The sequence below is a fragment of the Acipenser ruthenus genome, chromosome 12, assembly GCF_902713425.1.
Source record: "Acipenser ruthenus chromosome 12, fAciRut3.2 maternal haplotype, whole genome shotgun sequence".
NCBI lineage: Eukaryota > Metazoa > Chordata > Actinopteri > Acipenseriformes > Acipenseridae > Acipenser > Acipenser ruthenus.
The window spans coordinates 27,639,299-27,661,558 of NC_081200.1; the positions used below are offsets into that span (position 1 = coordinate 27,639,299).

General features: G+C 37.2%; 1 protein-coding gene across 1 annotated transcript; it reads right to left on the minus strand.

The window, feature by feature from the left end:
• Positions 1-2,315: 2,315 nt before the first annotated feature.
• LOC117416834 (BMP/retinoic acid-inducible neural-specific protein 3-like) lies at positions 2,316-19,214 on the minus strand. The gene is made up of 8 exons (XM_034028252.3): positions 18,592-19,214; positions 17,378-17,659; positions 13,237-13,427; positions 12,888-13,078; positions 6,924-7,029; positions 6,172-6,408; positions 5,184-5,406; positions 2,316-4,311 (listed from the first exon to the last, which is right to left on the minus strand). The coding sequence occupies exons 2-8, from the start codon at positions 17,605-17,607 to the stop codon at positions 3,195-3,197; spliced, it is 2,295 nt and encodes a 764-aa protein (XP_033884143.3). The 5' UTR covers positions 17,608-17,659; positions 18,592-19,214; the 3' UTR covers positions 2,316-3,194.
• Between the last annotated feature and the right edge of the window lie 3,046 nt (positions 19,215-22,260).

The window sequence follows — 22,260 nt, forward strand, 5'->3', positions numbered from 1 at the left end:
ACACCCGTAATAAAAGAAAACAGATAAAAGGGAAAAATGCAGACTACATACATATCTAATAATTATATATCATGGGTCAAAGCGTTTTTTGTGTTGCTTAGTAATAGTAGTAGCACAACGTGTGATTGTGTAGAAATGGGTTTTTGCAAGAACTGCATGACCGAATTTTGGGAGTTGTTTGCCCAACATCTGGAGTTTACTCATGGACCACAGGTTGGGAACCGCTGCACTAAATCATTACATTATGGTTTGAGCTAGCCTCTTTATTTGTCCAGGTTATTTCTCTGTAGACACTCTTCTGTGTTTGATTGGGCTAACAAAGCAGTTCAAAACTACCAGCAATGGCTTTCTGTATTGAGAAGAACACTACAGTTGATGTGTACTGTAACTACATACATAAAATTGCAAATCTCATTCTTCTTCCCTCAGATATGTTATTGTGTTGGTTCTGGAAAACTGGAATCAGTCCATTATTGTGAGAAAAATTACACCCCATTGCATCTTAGGCAACTCCTGGTACCTCATGAAAGGACTGTTTCAATGATTGAAGCCTAATTTCAGCTACATTGCAATTCAGGCTTTAAAAGAAAATCCTTGGGGGAGGTTAATATGTTTTTCAAGCCAGGATTATACAAATCCCACAGCAGCAATGTTAACAAATGGACTTAAATCCCTATACATAGAGGCACTAGAAAAGTCAGCCATGTCCCTTTTACATTTTAACCTATTTCCTGAGCCTGGAGCTATGAAATCAGATTCATGCAAAGCACAAATGGGGGGTTTATGTTTGACTGCATGTATGCATACCTGTTTGATTTCTATAAAGAAAAAAAATATCAAAGCTAATCTAAATGACTCACTTGCAGTTAAAATAAGCATTATGTCGCATAATACACCTCAGCTTTAATGTCAATGCATTCTGAGAATTGGAAAGTTCCAAAGCATTGATATCTATTAAAATGGATTTAGAGTCTGCTTTCAATCATCTGCTTTAAGCTCTAGGGCAATACCCAGTATAGTGTTGATGAATGCTGTATATTTCCATGCAATGACTTATTACTACTTGTTAAGATATTTATGAATCTGAGATATAGATCTCAATCTACTTGTTCATATATTTATGAATCTGAGATGTAGATGTCAATCTACTTTACTGAGGACTACAAAACACCTAATTTCCCAGGGGAAAGCAGGCACTCATCAACCCATGATAATAGCACAGGCTATATTGCAAACAATGACACAATAAATACAAAAAATTAAACAAAAATAAAAATAAAAAAGTCTTACGATAACACACAATTATATACGAAGCTCAGATCTAACTTGTGTTCTTTCCACACAATTTGGCTGTAGCTATTTTTCTTTGATTTAGGCTGCATTTCACTCACAGTCTTCAGTCTTGTTAAAAAAATTGACAACAGCCTCTTTAGTCTCAGTAGTGATCCTTTTTCTTCTGCTCTTTGTATATTGAATGTCACCAATGACCCATCTGCTGAAACAAACATTATCCCATCCTTTCTGTATGCCTCATTCTGTGGAGTCAAGCACCTCACTTTAATTCTTTGAAGTTTTCAAAATGGCTCCAGCAATATTGATTGAAACATCCACAGAAAATAAAAATACATACATGTAACAGTGTTGGTAGGGTGTAAGGCAACCAAGGGGATCCAGGATGGCACTGAATCTACATCCTTGCAAGGTGTGCAAATTCGCTTATTCCAACCATGGTGGGGGCTAGTTTGATAAAGATGATGCTCAAGTGTACAAAAAACATTGTAACTGTTTATTTTTTCAAGGTTGAAACATAAATTGATTTGTGTGGATTCTAAACCCCTAGATGATCTCTCAAGGAAGCTAATAATATACTAAAGGTCCACTAAATCAATAAAAATAATCAAAGTAACAGGCTCTTAGAAAGAGCTCTTCCAGCAATAAAGCTACCCCACTATAAATCTCGGGAGCCTTTCGTGACACAGTTGAATTAGGAAGTGGAATAATTCCCTAAAGCTCAACTGCAAAAAAAAAGGTGTCACAAATGATAGCATTATAATTATAATAACCAGGAATACTGCTGCTCCACCTTATAGAAAATATATTTGACTGATTGTAAATCTATCAATCCATCAACAAATGTAACCATAGCAGCCTTACTAGAAGTGTGAAGAAAGAACTAATTTGACACACAACAGGGCCGTAGCCAGCCATGAAAAATCACCCCCCACCGCCCACCCCCGACTCCCATATGGTGTCGCTGTAGTCTGCAATGACAGTAAAAGATTTTGAAGAGCACAGACGCATATAACATGGGATGAAATGCATTTTATTTTGTGGCAAAGCAGCGTGTAAAAGAGCCTAAATAAATAAATATTAGTATGATTTTAACCGAGGCCCATGCCTTGGGTGCCTCACAGCTGGCTGCGGCCTTGCACAAGTAAGGCAGTCTGTACTTTATTAATTGCTGTTCTATATGGTTCAGATTCCCTGAATCTTTTTGACATCACTGTTTCAAAGTTTACTCTACTTGTATATTCAATTCACAGACAAATTAACATGGTTATGTAAGCACAACTTTTTAAATTATGGATCATGTTCAACTTCAAAGTAACCTAAATACCAATAACACATTACAATTGAAAGCAATGATTCCAATGTGATAACAAGCACAACCAATATTATTTCAAACTGAATTCCACTTTTTTTATTCCACACAACAGTTTTAAGCTCTTACATATAAAATTGGCTTAGCAAATGGCAAAAATAAATAGGAAAAAAAAAACACGAAACACAACAAGGAGTTTCAAAATTAGCTTTTAAAATATTTAAAGACAACAATACAAAGTATTAACAATGTTGTAGTAGAGAAACTGGGAGATCGATCTTATCTCTTTCTAAGTAGATAAAACAAAAAGGAATAAAAAAAAGATAAAAATCAGAAAATCACAATCATTTATGGATTTTCTGAAACCACATTGTACAGATTTTTTTTTCCAATTGTGTGGTTCACAAATAATTGTTAAAAAACAAACAAAACAAAAAACATGCAGTTGTCATTACATCAAATAACATTAATGAAAAAATAAAACAAAATACAAATAAAACAAAATACATTTAATGGTTTATGTAAATTCCAATAAAATTGTAAAATAATTACAAGATAAAAGGTACTGTTGCTATCTACTAATATATCCTGATTAACTACATAATTTGGTTGTTTCATATTCCACAGAGTTTGGTAGCTTGGCATTGAAAACCTGCAGAGCAGCTACAATTCTCACTACCTCACTAGTGGATAGTTTAAGCCGATGGCGAAGTAAGCAAGAAAAGAGGTCCAGTTGCTGCTGGCCGGGCGGGGAGAGCCTGTTAACCCGGTCTCTGATTTCCAGCAGCTGCAGTAGAGCAGAGTCCTGTGATCCCTGAGTGTACGGATAGTCCAGCTGTAGAATGAGGTCCTGAATCGCTTCTGGGTCAAAGTGCATACTGTAACCAAACACCTGCACACTGTTTATTTTCATGTATCCCAGGTTCCTTGAAGGGTCCATCAAGTCCACTGGTTCATAATAGACACTGCTGTTGCCAAGGGGACCTGCTGACATGACCTGGCTCCTCAGATAGATGTGAACAGTTTCAAAAAAGGTCTTCCATTTGTTACCCAGAGTCAAAGTCCAGTTGTAACAATCAAGAGGTATATCTATCTTAGTCCTTTCCCAGTCTGGGTAACTGTTTTGAGCAATGGGCATAAACCAGCTTTCTGAGTGACTACCCCCAAAGGGGTTGATATAAACAGACAGTACTGGTTCCAATGTACTGTTTTTGGTCACACAGATCTGTATTGACATTCCCAGAAGCATATGGACGAGGCTGGACTTGTATTTGTTGCTCTTTAGTGTAAGCAGCATCCGTTTGCGCCACGATGGATCAAACCAGTTGTTGAGCCGCATGTCATTGCTGACGAAGATGGCATGGACTGCAATCCTGCTGTCCCTTTTCTGAAGCAGGTATTTCATCTCAAGGTCTTGCAAGTCAGTTTCAAACCCAATATAATGCTCTGTGGAATCAGATGCCTCTGGTCTACAAGATCCTTGGCTAAGCATGTAGCCTGGGTTGCAACTCCCACATCGTGTGCGGTTTTCATATGAGCAAGAGGCACAATAAGTCCCATCCCCTACAGTACATGGAATAAGACCCTGACAGGTAGGCTGCTCATAGGGACAAGAGCAGCTTCTTGTCTCTTCAGAAAAAGTCCCAATCTGATTGTTCTCATTGCAGTACAGGATGGACTGTACATAACTCAACCAGTATTTTAGAGACCTACAAAAAAAGAAAAAAACAAAACTAATTATAATGAAGAGTGTGAAAACCATTAGCATCAAGCATAAGCAAAACCAATACATCTATGTCAACTGTGAATAAACTGCATGCTACTTACAATTTCCAATAATAATAATAACAATAAACAGTGCTTAAATGCTATACTGGTGTTTTGCAGTCAGATTCCATGTGCATTTCTAATTACACCATCTTAAGTACTCTGCAATGTTTTTGAAAAGATGATACCAAAATCAACCATAAGAGCGACATCTAGCTATTTTGTTTTTATTTCTGTGGAACCTGAAGAGGTCATGTTAACAAAATGTCTTTATCAGGTTGACCAATAATGCATTTTAAAACTTGATATTTAGTATCCATCTGTAAACAGTGTTTTACAACACTGTCAATTACATTTACATATCATGAAAGGACTTTGAAATTCCTAATACATTATACATGATGTTGGAACTGTGATAATTACCACCAACTGCTGAATATGAACTGCTGCATCTTAATGCTTACAATTTTTTAACAAGAAAAAAAAAAAACTTATGGAAATAGCAAGTGGCATATCTTTACATGGCATTTGATCTTCATATTCCTATACATTACCTATACCTAAAATTATGGATTCGATTTTTGTAGACTCCCAAATTATGTAACACCAACTTAAAGTAGAAATATATCTGAATTACTTGTAAATCTCATTTAAATACTAAATTGGAAAAGAAAGAGAAATGAATTCAATGACTGCTGTGACTTAAACACTCATGAGGCATATTAGTAGTTCTAAAAATAAACTTAGTTATCATTTTGATGAATGATTCAAAGAAAGTCTTCAACGGTGTGACTCGCATCTGGCATTTTCTTACCTTTCTCTCAGCATAACTAGTTTAGGTTGCATGCGACATCTCTTACTAAGGCTAAAAAGTCTATTGATATTTGTTTGTGCCTTTTTTAGGAGCAGACTCAAGCCTGACTCCAGCTGTTTATAGCGATGCTGAATGCTGGAATCCATCTTCCACATGTGCTGAATAGCAGATGTGTTTAAAGTGTAGAATGTTGGTAGTCTTTTCACAAAGAGCTTGAACTCATCTGAAAAAGACAAGTATGCACTTGATTAAATAGGAATACTTTTTTGCTTGAATGCTTCAAAATGTATTTTAAATCCAAAAATACACTTCAGTATGACAAATGCACTTTACTAAGTATCTCTAAGTACATGGATGGACACATCCTTGTTTTTGAGAGATGTGTTCGACTGAAATGATAAACATTATTAACATGACTGAATGCCGTATGCTTCATACATCTGAATGCTGTATGCTTCATACATCAACCTATTCAGTACGATTAAGGGTGACCTTGATGCAAATATTGATTACAGAAAAGTGATACAATATAAATAGCACTGCTGATAAGAGAAAAACTGGTTTGGATTACATGTATCAATAACATGAGATTAGTTTTAAATGATCATTTTAAAGAATAATGAGATCAACCAAAGATTAAAAGGTATAATCATTTAATATGCTGAAATGTATTATTATTATTATCACTGTTAATCTGCTCAGCTCAATATATACATATTGTCCAAATGGTACATTTTAAGGATTATCCCACTGACAAGTGCAAACCAAATCACGTTTTTTTTTAAAACAACCTTTATAATCCACAAACATAATCCTTTCACAGCAGCACACAAGGTCTTTGCCCAAACAAAACAACTTTCATATGGCATTTGGTTTAAGGATTTTTATTTCATACCTTGTAAAACTTGTAAAGCTACAGTTTTTTCTTTATAGAAAAACAATGGCCTGTAGTAGTTTAACCATAGCTGCTTTCTAGTATCATTCATACCTGATTCCTCAAAATCATTATTGATTATTGTCCAAGCCTCTCTGATGTGTAGTAGGTTATCTTCCATTGCTTTGAGGTCCCTGTATGGACAGTTGCATTCTGGAAAACTGCTGCTGCACTCGCACCAGCAGTCATTGTCTTTACAGATGAATTCTCCCTCCGAGTTACAGCCAATGTAGCTAAGAGCAGCCCGCACAAAACGCTTTTTCAAATATTCTGGTAAAATAGCTTGTAGTCCTTCAGAAAAAAAAGATGCAGAATATTGTTTAGGCCCCCCAAAAAACTCTGTTTACAGTTGTTTGTGTGACAAAATATACATTCTGGTGAAAAACTATTGATATTATACAGCACATACATGTTACGTACTGTATTCTCTGCAAATAAAAAAAAATTAAAAACCTGTAAAACAAATAAAGGGTTTTCTTGACTGTAAGCGTAATATATACATTTGGCAGACATGGAATGTACAGTGTAAAATATGTATTGTTATTTAGTGGTATTTTCATTCAATTCCTGTGTTTAGCTTGACTGATTTTTTTTTTTAATACGTGGTACATTTCCTTTTTATATGCCTAGGAATGTTCTTTTCCACAAATCTCATCTTGGCTTTTAGTTACAATGTTTCTGGAAATTTTGTGAGGAGCGAAGGAGGGTGAATTCATTTCTAATCTTTCACTCCGACTGCCTTTGCTTTAACGCCAGGATAAAATAAAATTGTACTGAAATTGCAGCCTGTGAAGATTCATGTATACCTTGTAAATGAATTTTGTTTTCGGGACTCTGAACCAGAACAGAACTGACAGAATCAAGGTTGTCATAGTTACTGCATCCAAGAGGACCAGTTCTCGTTTCAGTTACCTGGGGAACAAAGACAATCAAAGTTAATATTCAGCTGATGAAAAAAGGTGTCTGTACTATGATCTATTAAGTTACCATGACCTGCGTTCACACTATGTAGTCATACTAACATTTTTTGTAACAAATGCAGTCAATGCAGATTTCCATTATATTTTTACCATAACAGCAAAGTCAGTGCGTAACTTCAGTAAACTTACATAGCACTAGGGGTGCAAATGTTAGGTTATGGATGTAACCCTCGTTCCCTGAAAGAGAAGACGACCACCAACAATACTTTTGGGATATGCCTGCCACAGGTCAGGTATTCACTGAGCATTTTATGTCAGAGCTGCCGATAGGCCCCTCCGGGGAGTGATGTCCTCGGTCCTGCATCCCGAGGGATCAAACTGTCACTCCACGGAGCTCACTTCCTCTTTTACAGTGAGCCCGCAAAAGCGACCGATGCAACCTCGCAGGTTGGTGGTCGTCTTCTCTTTCAGGGAACCAGGGTTACATCCGTAACATTCCCTTTCAATTCAAAGACGATACCAAAGCCATCGCAAGGGAGCGTGAGCAGAGATAGCAGATGAAGGACAACTCGAGACCACAAAACCACAAAACCACAGTTAGCGGTGCGAGCGTGCAACCTCAAGGACCCTTGTGCCTAATGAAGGCATGCAGATATGGCTGCTAGGTACACTTTCAACGTAGAGGGGGATCTACCCACATCCAGCAGTTCTTGCAGGAATTGCAAAATAATAGCTATAAGGCAAGAGATAGGGTCATACACCAATCTTGAAAATACCTCCATTTATAGGCGTACAACGACCTTGTGGAGGAGGCCCTAGCGTTCTGCAGTGTATTAACGGCCGTGTCTGAGAGCCCTAAGGCGGACAGACTGTTCCGTTCAGGGGCACCGCGTGCATCAAGGCTCTGAGGCTCCAAGGGCACCGAAGCCCCAAGGGGCAGCGAGCACTGAGGGCGTCTCATTCTGGAGCGCCGAGGCACCGAGGGTGCCGAAGCACCAAGGGAACTGTGTGCACTGAGGCTCTGAGGCCCCGAGGGCACCGAAACACCAAGGATGGCGAGTACCGAGGGTGTATGCTTCTAGAGCGCCGAGACACTGAGGGTGCCAAAGCACCGAGAGGCGGCGAGCACCAAGGGCTTTTGACTCAAGAGCGCCGAGGCACAGAGGGCACAGAAACACCAAGTGAACTGTGTGCAGCGAGGCTCTGAGGCCCCGATGGCGCCGAAGCACAGAGGGCACTGTGTGTACCACAGTTCTGAGGGCCTAAGGGCACCGAAGCACCAAGGGGCAGAGAGCACCTGGGCACTGTGTGCACAGAGGACGCCGAGGCTCTGTGACCCCGGGGGCGCTGAAACACCGAGGGTGATGAGCACCGAGGGCATTTGATTCTAGAGCACCGAGGCACCAGGGTGCAGAAGCACCGAGTACACTGTGTGCACCGAGGCTCTGAGGTCCCGAGGGAACTGAAGCACTGAGAGCGTCTGGAGCGCTGAGCGCAACACCGGGGCACCAGGGGTGCCAAAGCACCAAGGGCACCGAAGTACCGGGGGGCACCTAATGCCTGAGTACTGGAGTGCACAGAAACAGCAGGCGCTGTGGGTTAGAGAAGCAATCTACAATCGCAAAGCAATGCAGGCTGGTGAAAAAGAGAAAGATTTAACAAAGCTCAGTTGCGCAACGTTTATAGCTCAGTTCACAGAAACAGAGTTTCTGATTCCACGGAAGTGGCAAGCCAACTTCCAGCAATATAAAATATTGCAGGGGAACTCCAGAAAACTCGAGTGAGAGCTCTTTTATACAGACTCAATCAACTGGACAGGTTAGTACCTTAACTTACCATGTTGAGAAGCGAAAGAGGAAGTGAGTTCCTTGGAGTGACTGTTTGATCCTTCAAGGACATCACTCCCTGGAGGGGCCTATCGGCAGCTCTGACATAAAATGCTCAGTGAATATCTGAACTGTGGCAGGCATAGCCCAAAAGTATTGTTGGTGGTTGTCTTCGAATTGAAAGCGAACCATTTTTTCCAACAAAAACGAATGAAAATGCACCACAGTGTTACAGGCAGTGTTGTATAGACTCTGACCTTGTAAGTGAAATTAAAAGCTCTACAACTGCTCATGCAATCAACCTGCAGACTTATGGTGATTGTATTTGTTTTTCCTAAATGTACATTTCAATGGATTCACTCCCGCCGTTGTCTTCTTTCACTGTTTTCATATTAATATACATTAAATATTTTTCATAACCAGATAACCTGCTACAGTAACAATCAGCTAGCTGTTGCCAATATATACAGGTGACTTTTATTATTGCTTTCTCTCGCAGAAAAGTGACAGCACAGAAAAAGAGCCTTGTTCTCTTTTTAGCATTGCATTAGTGTCTTCACAAACACAGCTCAATCATTCCTGACTAAAGCCATTTAAAGCAACAATAAATCAAGGTTCTGCTGACACAATGGTAGACATAAAACCAGACTAAGGGCAGATATATCTCTAGTTGTCACTTAAGAGAGATTATTCTCAGGGCTATAGTGTTTGCTTTTAATATTTTCCCAGTAGACATATAAAGGAAACAGTAATGTTACATTAGATTAATGATTTTTTCGAAAAAGACCATTTATCTTTAAAGTGAAAAAAACATACTTTACAGTTTTCATCTTTATCATGAAATGTAAGATCAATACTAAATGTGGTTTTATACATAAGTCTCTTATATATTTATATAGCAAAAGTGTTTAATATTTCATAAGCTATTAAAGAGTAATACACCATGAATTAAAAACTGAGAATCATCTTCTGGAATCATCAGAAATTATTTTTTACAAATCAATGTTTTCTTAACTTCTCTATGATACAACCAAGTATCCTATTACTCACAAATAATATAAATGTTGAGCAAATTCCTGAGAATGCACTTTCTACAGTCATATATATTATTTTATACTGTTTCACTGGTCCTTGCACTACTTGTTTTGATGTAGTGCAATGTGCATTTCTTAACACGACATTTGCAACAGGATTACAGGAGATAAGAAAGTGTATTTCTGTCTCAGTAAGATGACGATTCTGGACTTTGTCCCTTGAATTTGTTCCATGTGTCAAAATGTGTCAATATTAATTGTACCAAACTACCCCCCAGGTGTTCCACGCTTGGAATGCGCATTTCCCAAATCTAGAAAAGTATAGTACAATAACAGTATGATGACATGACGAATCTAGAAAAAGAATGTTCCGTTCTGGGTGCCAAAAGTCATTTAAACATACCCGCTTTTCTGTCCTGTAGCACCCTCGGCTGCAGCTCAGACTCTTACCTTCTCAATTCTATCATTTAGCCTCCAATTCCTGGCATTACTTGTAAACCTGGCATGACTAACTTGGGTGAAATCATTCTGATTAACTTGTTCTGGGAGTTCAAACTAAATCTGGACTACTGGATAAGAAGCTCAGATTCTCAACTGTAAATCACATTTAAAAGCCATTTACCTCCACCAACAGCATCAGCATTACAAGTCTGGTTCCTAAGCAAACTGTTATGTTAAGAAACCATTTATTTTTGGCAGAGCACAAGATGCAGAATATAACTCACCCATTCATTAGCGTTTGACACCTAACTCATTAGAAATAGCTATCTATCTATGAGATTATTGAGAGGGAGCAGATAATGTATCACCCAAATCCATAATCACAGTCACACACTCATTTATTTATGTTTTGATACTGAAGCAACAAAGCAAATTAGGTCTTAAAAGAAGTGTTTTTAATCGATTCTGCCATCTTTCCGGTTCCGGAGGACTCATTTTTTTCAAACAACAACTTTCTCCACATTACTCTTGATCAACATGAGTTGAAAACTCTTTCCTCAAATTCAAGGTTGATGATGACATAAATATTCCACATCAGTCACTGAAAAGGTATTGGATTAAATGCACTGTGGAGGCTCACATTCATCTCAATCCACTTGATCTTGAGCAACCCTCCACGTTGGATTTTTCTTACGAAACACAATAAGCCTAAAATGATACCAAGATGCTAAGGTAATGACTGTACCGTTAGATCTACCCATCTGTCCGGACAGCCTTTCTCACAGGCAGGGTCAATACTGATATGGGTTTGATGGCCCCAATCCTTTTCACTGCCATTATTACCACAGCTAACTGGTTTCTGGGGTCATTTTGTCTTCACATGTTCAAAAAATATCTTTAACCAACCAATTTAAACTACACACAGAAAAATGAAGAAAACCTTCAATACATATTACATAACCACAGAATATTTAGACTGTGGTGTGTGCCCCTGGCAGAAGCCTTTATCCAGGTGTTACAGGGGCAATACAAGGTTACAATGAAGCTTAATAAATAATACAGTATAGTTTACTGTAAGTGCAAATACCAGTATATAAAACAGAAAAATAATGTATTAAAGCTAATGTTTTGTTGCTGACAGTGACTCACTGATACTGTAAAGGGCTGAAGTCTGTTGAACCGTATGTGTAAGATAGTACTATTTTGTATGATACTGTCGTAAACTGTTTATTGAGCTCTGTTTCAATCTCTGCTAATTAAGTCTAGCGAGTCTAACAGGGTCTGAAATTGATTCGAGCAGCCTACATTGCAATCTGTGGAGGGAGGTGTGACTCTGTTGCAGAAGTAAACATAATAAACTGCCCACTAGCCTAATTATTTTATAAAAATAATACAAATGAGTATTAAAGAAAGGAACATATATATATAGTTTCAAGTACAACAGTAATGAATTGCTTATGCTTACCTGGTAAACTGGTATCTATCTAATGTGATTACTATCAGTGCCATTAATGCATATTATTAACATTATTAAGCTTCAGAACGCTCGGATATTTAATTGTAAAAATGTATGTTTATTTGGGTATAATGCATTTTACTGAAATCTGACTGTTTTTCAGTTTAAATATGATTCATATGATTTCATATTAGAACTAATTAAGAATGTTGCACTATCCTCAATATGGGGAGGGGGGGGGCGGTGTGTATTTACTTTAAAGTCCACACAACATGTTTTTATTACAAAATAATAATAAGAAGAAGAAATAAAAATTCTACTGTAAATTTGGGGTCCCGTCATTTTACATTACAAATAGTAATCATTCTTGATTTCATCCCATTATACTGGTAAAAACTGTAAGTGTGACATACATATGCACATTAAGACAGGCAGACAGGCGCCTCTTTATATCTCCAGATTTTGATTATCTTCAATAATTTGCACATTCCGATAATATGATGTAGTTTAAACAGAAAGCAAAATAATAAAGGACAACAGGGTATTCATTATGTGGCCTAATGCCAACTTAGATTCAAGTTAGCTAGAGTCAATCCACAAGGTGAACTGTCGTTACAAAAATGGTTGTGAAATACCACACCACCACTGGTCCTGAATTTATCCATCTGTCCCTATACTTTTTGGAGTTGTTGTACATACTGTTTTGCTGATTTTGACTGGCCAGGCTTAAGAGAAATGGGAGCGTAATTAGATAAGACTCTTGTCACCAACTGTATGTGGGTGTAGAACTCTGGCTGCATTCCATCTTATAAGAAAAATAGACTGAAGCTGAAACGATAAGTTCATTAAGTAAGATGGTGGCAAGCAGATTGTATCTGGCTGCTATTTGAAAAAGATAGGGCTAAACTGCTATCAGCTCTGTCCTGTTCAAGCGGGAATTGGACACCTTAACACCATATAAATTAGTGAAAGACAGTATGAAATGTTTATTTTAAATTATGAGTTATGGGAGACAAAAAAAGAAAGAAAAAAGGTGTGTATAATGCAGTAGCCCACCTGGATGTTATTAAGCTTTTAAAAAGGTAAGATTTACCTTGATAGCTGTTGAGGCAATCTGACTGTGGTGCAGCTTGCGCAGTGTGCTCTCCCTGTCAATGAAATATGAGGCTGCAAGCTGGTGAAGAGTCTCCAGAGATACGGAAGTACTATTAGCATTAGAATCACTGGCATCAGAGTTCTTACTCAGCTTCCTCTTATCCACAAATATAGTCAAAGATTCTTCTCCTGTAAAATCAAGAGTTCTGTGATCAGTTTAGTATTCCAAATCTTCATCATATGTTATGGAGATTTGTGTCACTCATACATGATCTGGTTCCTAAAAGTATTTTTTTTTCATTAAAAAGTACATTAAGGTTTTATTTTAAATAATACAAAATGAATACCTCCCAATGTTGATGACAGTACAAAATGGGTCCCGTATTTCTTTATGATGCTTTCAGTTATCCTGTTGAGGCTTGGTCTGCGTCCCAACAATCTTATATTCTGAGTAAACTCTGGATCAAGAGGCAAAGCAAAGCCAGTGTAGTCTTTCCTTTCGAGAGCAATATTGTTGACCTTCCAGCGACCAAACTCTCTAAGAAATGAGCAAATTAAGGATAAATTGCAAGCCACAAAGAAAGATTAAAGCAGATCAGTCTAAAAGCAATAACTGTACTGTCATTCTTCTAAGCTTGGCTAGCTTTACCACATATATAAGATATTATCTACCACAAAGTCCACCTAGGAGTATGGTTTCAGGACATCCCCAGTGATTGGAGTCTGTGTTTTCCGTGCTTTATGAATAATCAGGGCATTCAGAATGTTCTAATCCTTTGTGCAACTGGTTAGTTAATAAATGAACCATGTTATCTGCCTTGATAACTAGATTCTATCTGTAACCGCCGGCTGCATGCAGTATTTGTACATTGAGAGACCATTAGAAAAGACTGGCTAATGCCTTATCATTTAAATCAATACCTGTACATCTAATAATTCAGATAATGAAAAGAGGTGTATCCTAATGCAACCCTGCACATATTAAAAAGCATAGAGCTACAGCAGTGATGACATTTTAGGATGGCAACCTCAACATCAGTGGATCAAGCTAATTCTGAAAAGAGCATTAACTATGCATGAGTATGATGGGTTTTATATTAGAGTCAATATTCACAGATGAGTGTGGCATTGACAGAGGCTTTAATCTTGTTTAGCACTTGTTTTTGTTTGATGCAAGCCTTTTTTCATTGAAATCTACTGCATACTTTCACATTATTTTAAATAAGAACGTCCCTTGCATTTTGGAGGTTGCTTTTTGGATGACAACCTTTTAACCAGCAAAGATAGCTCTATACACCACTACCCACCATATGCCAACATTCAATTAACCTAGCAATCACACCCTAATGTGTCCATTGTATTTAGGGGGTAGATTAAGCATATTTTGTGCTTATTTAAAAATAAGTTCCATTAGAGGGCGCTCCATGTTGGAATCAAAAATCTAAAATAATACTTTTTTTTTTTCTTTATTCAATGATGTAAGGAAATTGCACAAAAGCACAGCACAATCCCAAAATAATGAAAATACAACCCATCTGTGACTAGCATTACACTGTGTTTGGCAGCCAATTACCTGCCAGGTTTACTGGTCTGTAACTCGCTGCTAACTAATTACCCCTCAACCATTTGATTCAGATGCTGTTGAAAAAAAAAAGAATATTCGGTGACACTGTCTATGTTGTACTTATCATTGAATGAAATGTACAACATAAGATAAATCATCCCAAAATGTTATCATATTTGAAGCACTATATTACTGTACTCCTTGTGCTGTCATTCTAAAATAAATGACAGTATATCCTGTCTAATCCAGCATTGCTTGAGACCACAGCATTGTGCCGGATTATATAGTGTGCTGGTTTAAAGAGGCACAGTAAAATCCAGGTATCATTTTATTTTTACTTCTCTCCATTATGTAAACAAGTATTTTACTGTAGATGTACTATACCAGGGGTACATGTATATTACGCATTATAAAATGGGTAGTTTAAATACTCTATCCTGATTGGTCAAAACAGGTCACATGGGGGTGTTGATATTACAGCATATCATCATGGGTCAGCACTTCTTTTCAAAAAGGGGCAAATCACTGGTAGATATCCATACACCACTAGAATTTAGAAAACAAAAAAAGGCAGACATATTGGAATTTATCACAATAAACATGACAGACGAGATTTATGTAAATATTGACCTTTTGGGAAACCGAAGTGTACATGAGATATTGAATGAGTCTGAATCGGACGACAGTGATTACAAGTCTACCTAAATCGCGATTTCGCGGATTTCGTGGAAATCGGGAAACTGAGGGGTCTCAGCAAAATTCACCTCTTTTAGGAGCCAATGCATACAAGTACGGAGAGAAAAAAAAAGAAACCTCGTTTAAATGAACTACTGAACAACGCAAGTGACGCAAACTACATATCTTTTTTTATTTTATTCCTTCACCGTCCTGTGTGCATTGCACTTAGGCAAAAAAAAACAAAAAATAATGTCCTCAGACAAATAACATTTACAAAAAAATACTCCAAAGCGGTTAACGTTCTTGTTTACTGTTAAAATGACAACAATGTTTTAATCACCCTATCAGTGCGCCTGTACTGGCTTTTCTGTGACCTGTACTGTACAGTAGGGGGTGGGACAAAGTCAGTGCTCTATTGCTTTGATTTAGGTTGCGAAAATCTAGTTTTCAGCATTGGAGGTTAAATACCAGAAATGGATGACAAAGCAAAAAAAGCAAAGTATATTTCAGCTGATGATCGTGTCAAGATATTTCCCAAAGAAACTACATGCAGATGGAGGTAATTGTTTTGCACATCTTGTAATGTGTCTTTGGAGAAAATACGATCAATCGCTATTTAGCTTCAGAATCACACATTAAACGAAAGGCTATTACAGAGGCTGCTGAACAGAACGTAAAATAAACAGATTTCAGAAAACAAACTGGAAAGTCAGCGCAGACAAAACGCATTCCTGTCGGTTGCAGCCAAGTTAAATCAGTACTACAGGTCTAGCACAGCCACCTCGCTTCAAAAAAGCTGCTGCTTACATTTTAAACGCAGTTAGAATTTTAGACCCAGGCACGTTTTCTTTGTTTTGACTCGGTACCAATTAAATAAATTATTGTATGGGACAAATAACATGACAACGAACGTGCTTCATATATTGCATTTATTACAGTATGCCAGATGCCCTTGGGCAACCGAGTATTGGGACTGTTTGTAATCGAGTTCCACATCTGTATAACTTGGCAAAGCTTTGCCTTACACTTCCAACCTATTCAGTGAATGCAGAATGTGCAGTCTCAGTGGGCAAGTCCACACCAGCCAGAGAATGTCGGCTGCAACTGCTGAGGGATTTTGCATGATTGCACTCTGCTTGGCTGTTGCATTAACAAATGACAGCACCCTGTAAAACAAGCAAGTGCCACTATTTTTAGGCTTTTATGGTGCTCTGAAATATTGTCTACTTAGGTTTATTTAATGTTTAAATAGGTCAGCGAAATCCTAATTTTATTCCATAACCTACCTGCGAAAATAAGACACTTCAGGTTGTGTGATATACTCTAATATCACCACACCCTGGGTGGTTGAAGCCACTCGGCTTCACCTCGTGACTTACAATGCACACGGGACGTGGGGATGTTAGAGACTGTCGGGTCTTATTGCTTACATGTACTTGATTATAAACTTAGAAGAGAAAAATCACAACATTTTGTGCAGAACTGCACAGTCAGTTTTACATTGATTTTAGGAAGACTAGATTTACAAATCTATAGGAATTTGGTCAGGACCCCCAAATAATGCTGAGTTACGGCAGCAGTGTGGAGTAGTGGTTAGGGCTCTGGACTCTTGACCAGAGGGTTGTGGGTTTAATCCCAGGTGGGGGACACTGCTGCTGTACCCTTGAGCAAAGTACTTTACCTAGATTGCTCCAGTAAAAACCCAACTGTATAAATGGATAACTGTATGTAAAAAAAAAAAAGTGATATCTTGTAACAATTGTAAGTCGCCCTGGATAAGGGCGTCTGCTAAGAAATTAATAATAATGCAGAATGTCTGTATGTAGAGGTGCTGGATTACACAGGTTTTACCGTACAATCTTCAATTAGCAAATGTGATATTTATAACAATAAATAAATAAATAAATAAATAATAGTAAAAAAGCAATCTAATCAACAAAAAATCAATCGACGTTTTACTTATTGTATTTGCTGTTAGTACTTGTACACAGGTGTCTTAAAACTCTTTAAAGAATGTGTTAATAATTTTGTTAGATAACAGGGTCTAATGTATTTATTTAGACTTAAACCAGTTGTCCTAAAATGTATTAACCCATTCTTTTGAATCCACTGTATATTGTAACGTAAATAAGGGGCTAGTTTAATTATCATTGGTGGAATATACAGTATATATACTCCAGGGCAGTCTTTATGTAAAGTTACTTAGTGTTCAGTAGAAAGGAATGATTTATGGTTGAGTATCTTACCTGTAAATCTTGTATCTGGTTGTAAATCCCTGCTGGTACCTTGCCACACATTCTGTGAATTCTTGTGACTGGTGAAACGGCCCTTTATCAGACAGGAGCCAGCCCAGAGGACCCGCTGCATTACTGGAAACTGCTGCGACAGCTAGACCCCAGCAGTGAAGACTCAATGTTATCCACTCCCATAGAACCATTAGAAAGAGCAGTTTAAAAACAATATACCAGCAGATCATGCTTCACCCAGGGACTCTTCATTCTTCCAAAACGTTTTCCAGTCGCCTGCACCTAGACAATATACATACACCAGTAAGAATTAAACACGCGTGAATGTAATCTTTTTACCGAGATATTAATACTGAACAATGTATTGTCATTTGCCAATTTAGTGTTTGTGTTTTGTATTAATTTGTTTGTAAAAAATCACAACGCTGTAAAAAAATAAAAACTATTCGTTAGGTGTTGTTTATCGTATACAAATGTGTATCTTATTCCGCTAAAGCTTTCTTATCCTCTAAGCCGCTCCTGCTGGGTAACACTTCAGTTTAGGTATCTATTATCAGTGATTACAAACAATCTCTGAACATGTTATTAATTACGTTATTAATAATGATAGAATATGACTATTATACACTTTTGTCTCTGTATTTTTTGTGTGACTGTTACCTTCTACTGTAAGCGGAGAAATTTGCACACAGCCTTTGCCAATTGATAGATGAAGCATGGTGATAATTTGTTTCTACTGTACTTATAAAAGCTGGTCTATGCTTTTACCAGTTAGTTACGCATTTAGTTACGGAAATTGTAATAAGAGCTTCGTATGACTCATTATGCTACTTTAAAAATGCCAGCCACCACAGCTTTTACTGTAGGCTACTTAAATGTCTGCATCAATAGTGTACAGTGGGCTACAATGCTACACGAGTAACTACAATAATAATAATAATAATAATAATAATAATAATAATAATAATAATAATAATAATAATAATAATAATACGTCTTTAAATACTTCTTACAACTTTGTTTGTATCGCTTTACACATTGTACGACTACCACTACCACGACTAATAATAACAATAACAACAATAATAATAATAATAATAATAATAATAATAATAATAATAATAATAATAATAATAATAATATATTTCCGTTATCCCTACCACGAAAAATAGTACCAGCAGTATTGTATCCAAAAGAACTCGAAATGTTCTTACCTGCTGCTGACGCTTTATTATCCAGTTAACGTATTTGATGTTTTATAAAAATCACTGAAGAAGTGTTTTTCCTCTTGCAGTTAAACACAAATGTCCATGACTTGGTAAGTGCACATCACAGTCGCTTCAACAAACCTGGTACAGAAACACTTTCATCTCACAAGTTCACAAAATGACACGCAGCATTTCCTTCACAAGCTGTACTACAGATCTACAGCAGAGCGATATCCAATTTCTGTTTAAAAACTAATTCCAAAATGTATCAGATCCTTCTAAACGACTTCCAAACCACAGGTGTATGCGCTCCTAATGAAACTCTCTCTTTATCAGAGTGAGCTGCAACGAGATGTGGTTATTAAACGTGCCAGTCACACCAGCTAGGATTCCATTATTTTCTTGTCCATATGGACATATGCAGCTTATTCAGATGTATTAATCTTTCGATTGAGACTTCAAATCAATATCTTCAGACTGCTTTACGGTTTTAATGATAAAACTACTTGACCAGCTGTCCACTCGCACTGCCACTGGTTTCCATCGCTGCTCTTTTGCTTTGTCAAACAAACTTCCAATGCATTCTTGCACTTGCATCTCCACTCGCGCTCTGTTTGGTTGTTGCTGATGTAAGGGGAGGGCTCGCCGTCTTAGCCTGGTTGCTGGCAGTAGACTACGGCATTGCTAAGGTGGTATCCTGCATTGAATTAACCCATTTGCGTTTGGACTCACAAGCGACCCATTTTAGTGCATTAATTACCCATCTTCATCGATTTGTTTTAAAAGCGTATTTTTAACAATAGACTCATAAACTATATTTATAGCCTGTGAGACATTTTGAAACGTGACTTGCTGTCTTGCTTCAGTGGAATAATGGAATTAATTAAGAGCACTAATGTATTACTTCATATATTCATATTTGATTATCAGTACTAAGGTTAGATAAAAAAAAAAGTTGAATGGCACAGAGTATGTCTTCCAACCCACCATTTGTTGAAGGTCGTGAATCCAAAGACACTTAAATATCATCACCTGGTTAAGGTTTATTTTTCTTTACAGGTTTATAGTATTTTGTACTCACCTTGTTCTTGTTTAAATAAGGCATAATGACACAGTAGTACTCAGATGACATCCACTGGCATAGAACTTGGCAGTTTTTCGACTTTGAACAAACAAACAGGTGGATGCAGGAGGTGACAGACAGTGTTCCTTTGGATCACTAATTTACAGTCACCTGTAATTACCAGGCCATTGTGTCGTCTGCTAAAGGTCACACGAAAAGCAAACATAAAAAGGTGTAATTGCATTCTTCCATTCTTTTACTGCATGTGGAAGCAATGAAATAGAATATTAAACCTTGTAAAATACGGCATAGATGTAATGTGAAATAAGAGACGACCAACCAAAGAAAAGCATTAGCAGTCGAGATGCATTTAGAGAGCTTATATTACTTCTAAAAGGATGTTCAACTTAATAACATTATTTAAAGATTGAGTTCCTAAAAAAATAATCACTAAAGCATGACCTTCTCACCAAAACAATGGCTCTTCCATATATCCAATTTTAAAGCTGCAGTGTACATAACGTATTAGATTTCCTTTAAACTAACTAGGAACCTTATCTAAGTTGCATGAAACCCAACTGCCGCCATATTTAATAAAATAAACTTCTTACAGAATTTGAAAGGAGGAAACCCATTACTTTGCTGTTGGGAAGGGCAGGTGCAAACCCAGAAACAGAGGTCCCAGTGTTCACATATTTTGGAAAGACAGTAAGGTTTAGAAAGTAGGGAACAGTCAAATACTCCTGCAGAAGAAGCTGATGTTTTCTTTCCAAAGAAAAACAGTGCAACTTTGTGAGAAAGAGAGAGGAGCAGTATATCTCTGGGGGTGAGATGTGATAAAATGAGGTACTGTGATTAGTAATATAATGAATGTTATTTTGCATTTACTCTACAAGCTACGCCCCTCTGCATAATTGAAGATAACTTATTCTGATGGCAAATGCCTATAAAATGTTACTATCCTAATTTCTCTCTCTTATTGTCCACTTTTGGGAATTGATATCACCATACGTATGTCACAGTTTTGAGTTTTGCATGTATCTGGAAAAACAATTCTCTTTACAAACGTTTTACAATATAGCATAATCCTGTGGTATATGAGACTTCTTGTCTCTCCTTCCGACTGCCTTGAGTAATTCATTTTGAAGATAACTTTCTAAGGAGCTTCACTAGCACGTTATATAATCTCTCCCTATATATTGTCTGTATGCTTGATTTTTTAATATATTCATGTATTGCATGTTTTCTCAGCCAAAAAAAATAAAGAAATAATTGCGTGTGAAAAGGTACTCCAAATGAATTTCCCTGCTGGCATATTCCACTGTACTCTAGAATGGTGAACATTCTAATTGAAATGTTTTTAACCTGCCATGCAATTTGTTTATTGACTGCTCTGTATAGGACCATGATCTATTGTGTGTTAATTGTCTACGCTACTAAGTAGACCAAGTTAATAATAGTAATAATTAAAATAATAAAAAAAAAAAAACCTAAAATCATTTAGTTTCAATTTAAAATGATCTTTTATTCGCATTGTACACCAATGTGTACAATGCAGCAGCGTGATTTATTTTGTGTTACCAGTAGGCTAAAGTACAAAAAAAGTGATTTTACATAATGTAATGTGTAGCGTACCCAAAACACATTAGTGTTATTTCAGCGCAATGATTTAATTTAAAATACATAGAGAACTGTAAATGTATGTGTGTGCGATTTTATTGTATTGTTTTTAAACACGACACCGCTTTATGTCGGACAAACATGTCCGGTTTAGCTAGGGGGCTACTGTATGATTATGAAAAGCTTTTGGGGGGTGAAGGTTGGGGACCCACTATAGAATCTGATGGGATTAAACGTCTTTTCATTTTTTATATATATATATATATAACAAGTATTAAAATAGGTAAAATGAAGACGGAACAGAATGTATTGTACAGATGACGTTTACATTTAACAAAAATAATTAAATTTATTTTTGCACCCTTGCATGTTGAGTTATGGTTTGCTGCAGCAAACCATAACTCAACTACCGCTATTTTATTTGAAAAAATGTCGTACAACTCTCGCTAAGGTGACGCAATTGATATTTAAATTAGTATATTGCGCCTGTCTTCACTAACATACTTATTCTTAGTACATACTACAAAACGTGCACGTTGCGAATTGTGGTAATGGGAATGCAAATAGTGGTATGTCTGCGCTGCGACTGGCCCATCTTAGTACATCTACCCCTAAGTGTCCAAACAGTTGTTATTGCTTTAAACCACATCTGGTATATCTGGTATATTGTGTGTGTGTGTGTGTGTGTGTGTGTGTGTGTGTGTGTGTGTGTGTGTGTGCTTGTGCTGTAGAACATCATAAACAAAGCAGAGTGACAGCAACAGCATGCATGCAAGATTTTTTTCCAGTTGAGCAACAAACAGTACATCTACCCCTAAGTGTCCAAACAGTTGTTATTGCTTTAAACCACATCTGGTATATCTGGTATATTGTGTGTGTGTGTGTGTGTGTGTGTGTGTGTGTGTGTGTGTGTGTGTGTGTGTGTGCTTGTGCTGTAGAACATCATAAACAAAGCAGAGTGACAGCAACAGCATGCATGCAAGATTTTTTTC

Excerpts from the sequence above, each read along its gene's own strand:
- LOC117416834 (XM_034028252.3), bottom strand. The coding sequence starts at position 17,607 with ATGATCTGCTGGTATATTGTTTTTAAACTGCTCTTTCTAATGGTTCTA. Across the intron at positions 13,428-17,377 it reads ACCAGATACAAGATTTACAG|AGAGTTTGGTCGCTGGAAGG; the intron begins GTAAGATACTCA and ends CTCATTTCTTAG. Across the intron at positions 5,407-6,171 it reads TAATGATTTTGAGGAATCAG|ATGAGTTCAAGCTCTTTGTG; the intron begins GTATGAATGATA and ends TGTCTTTTTCAG.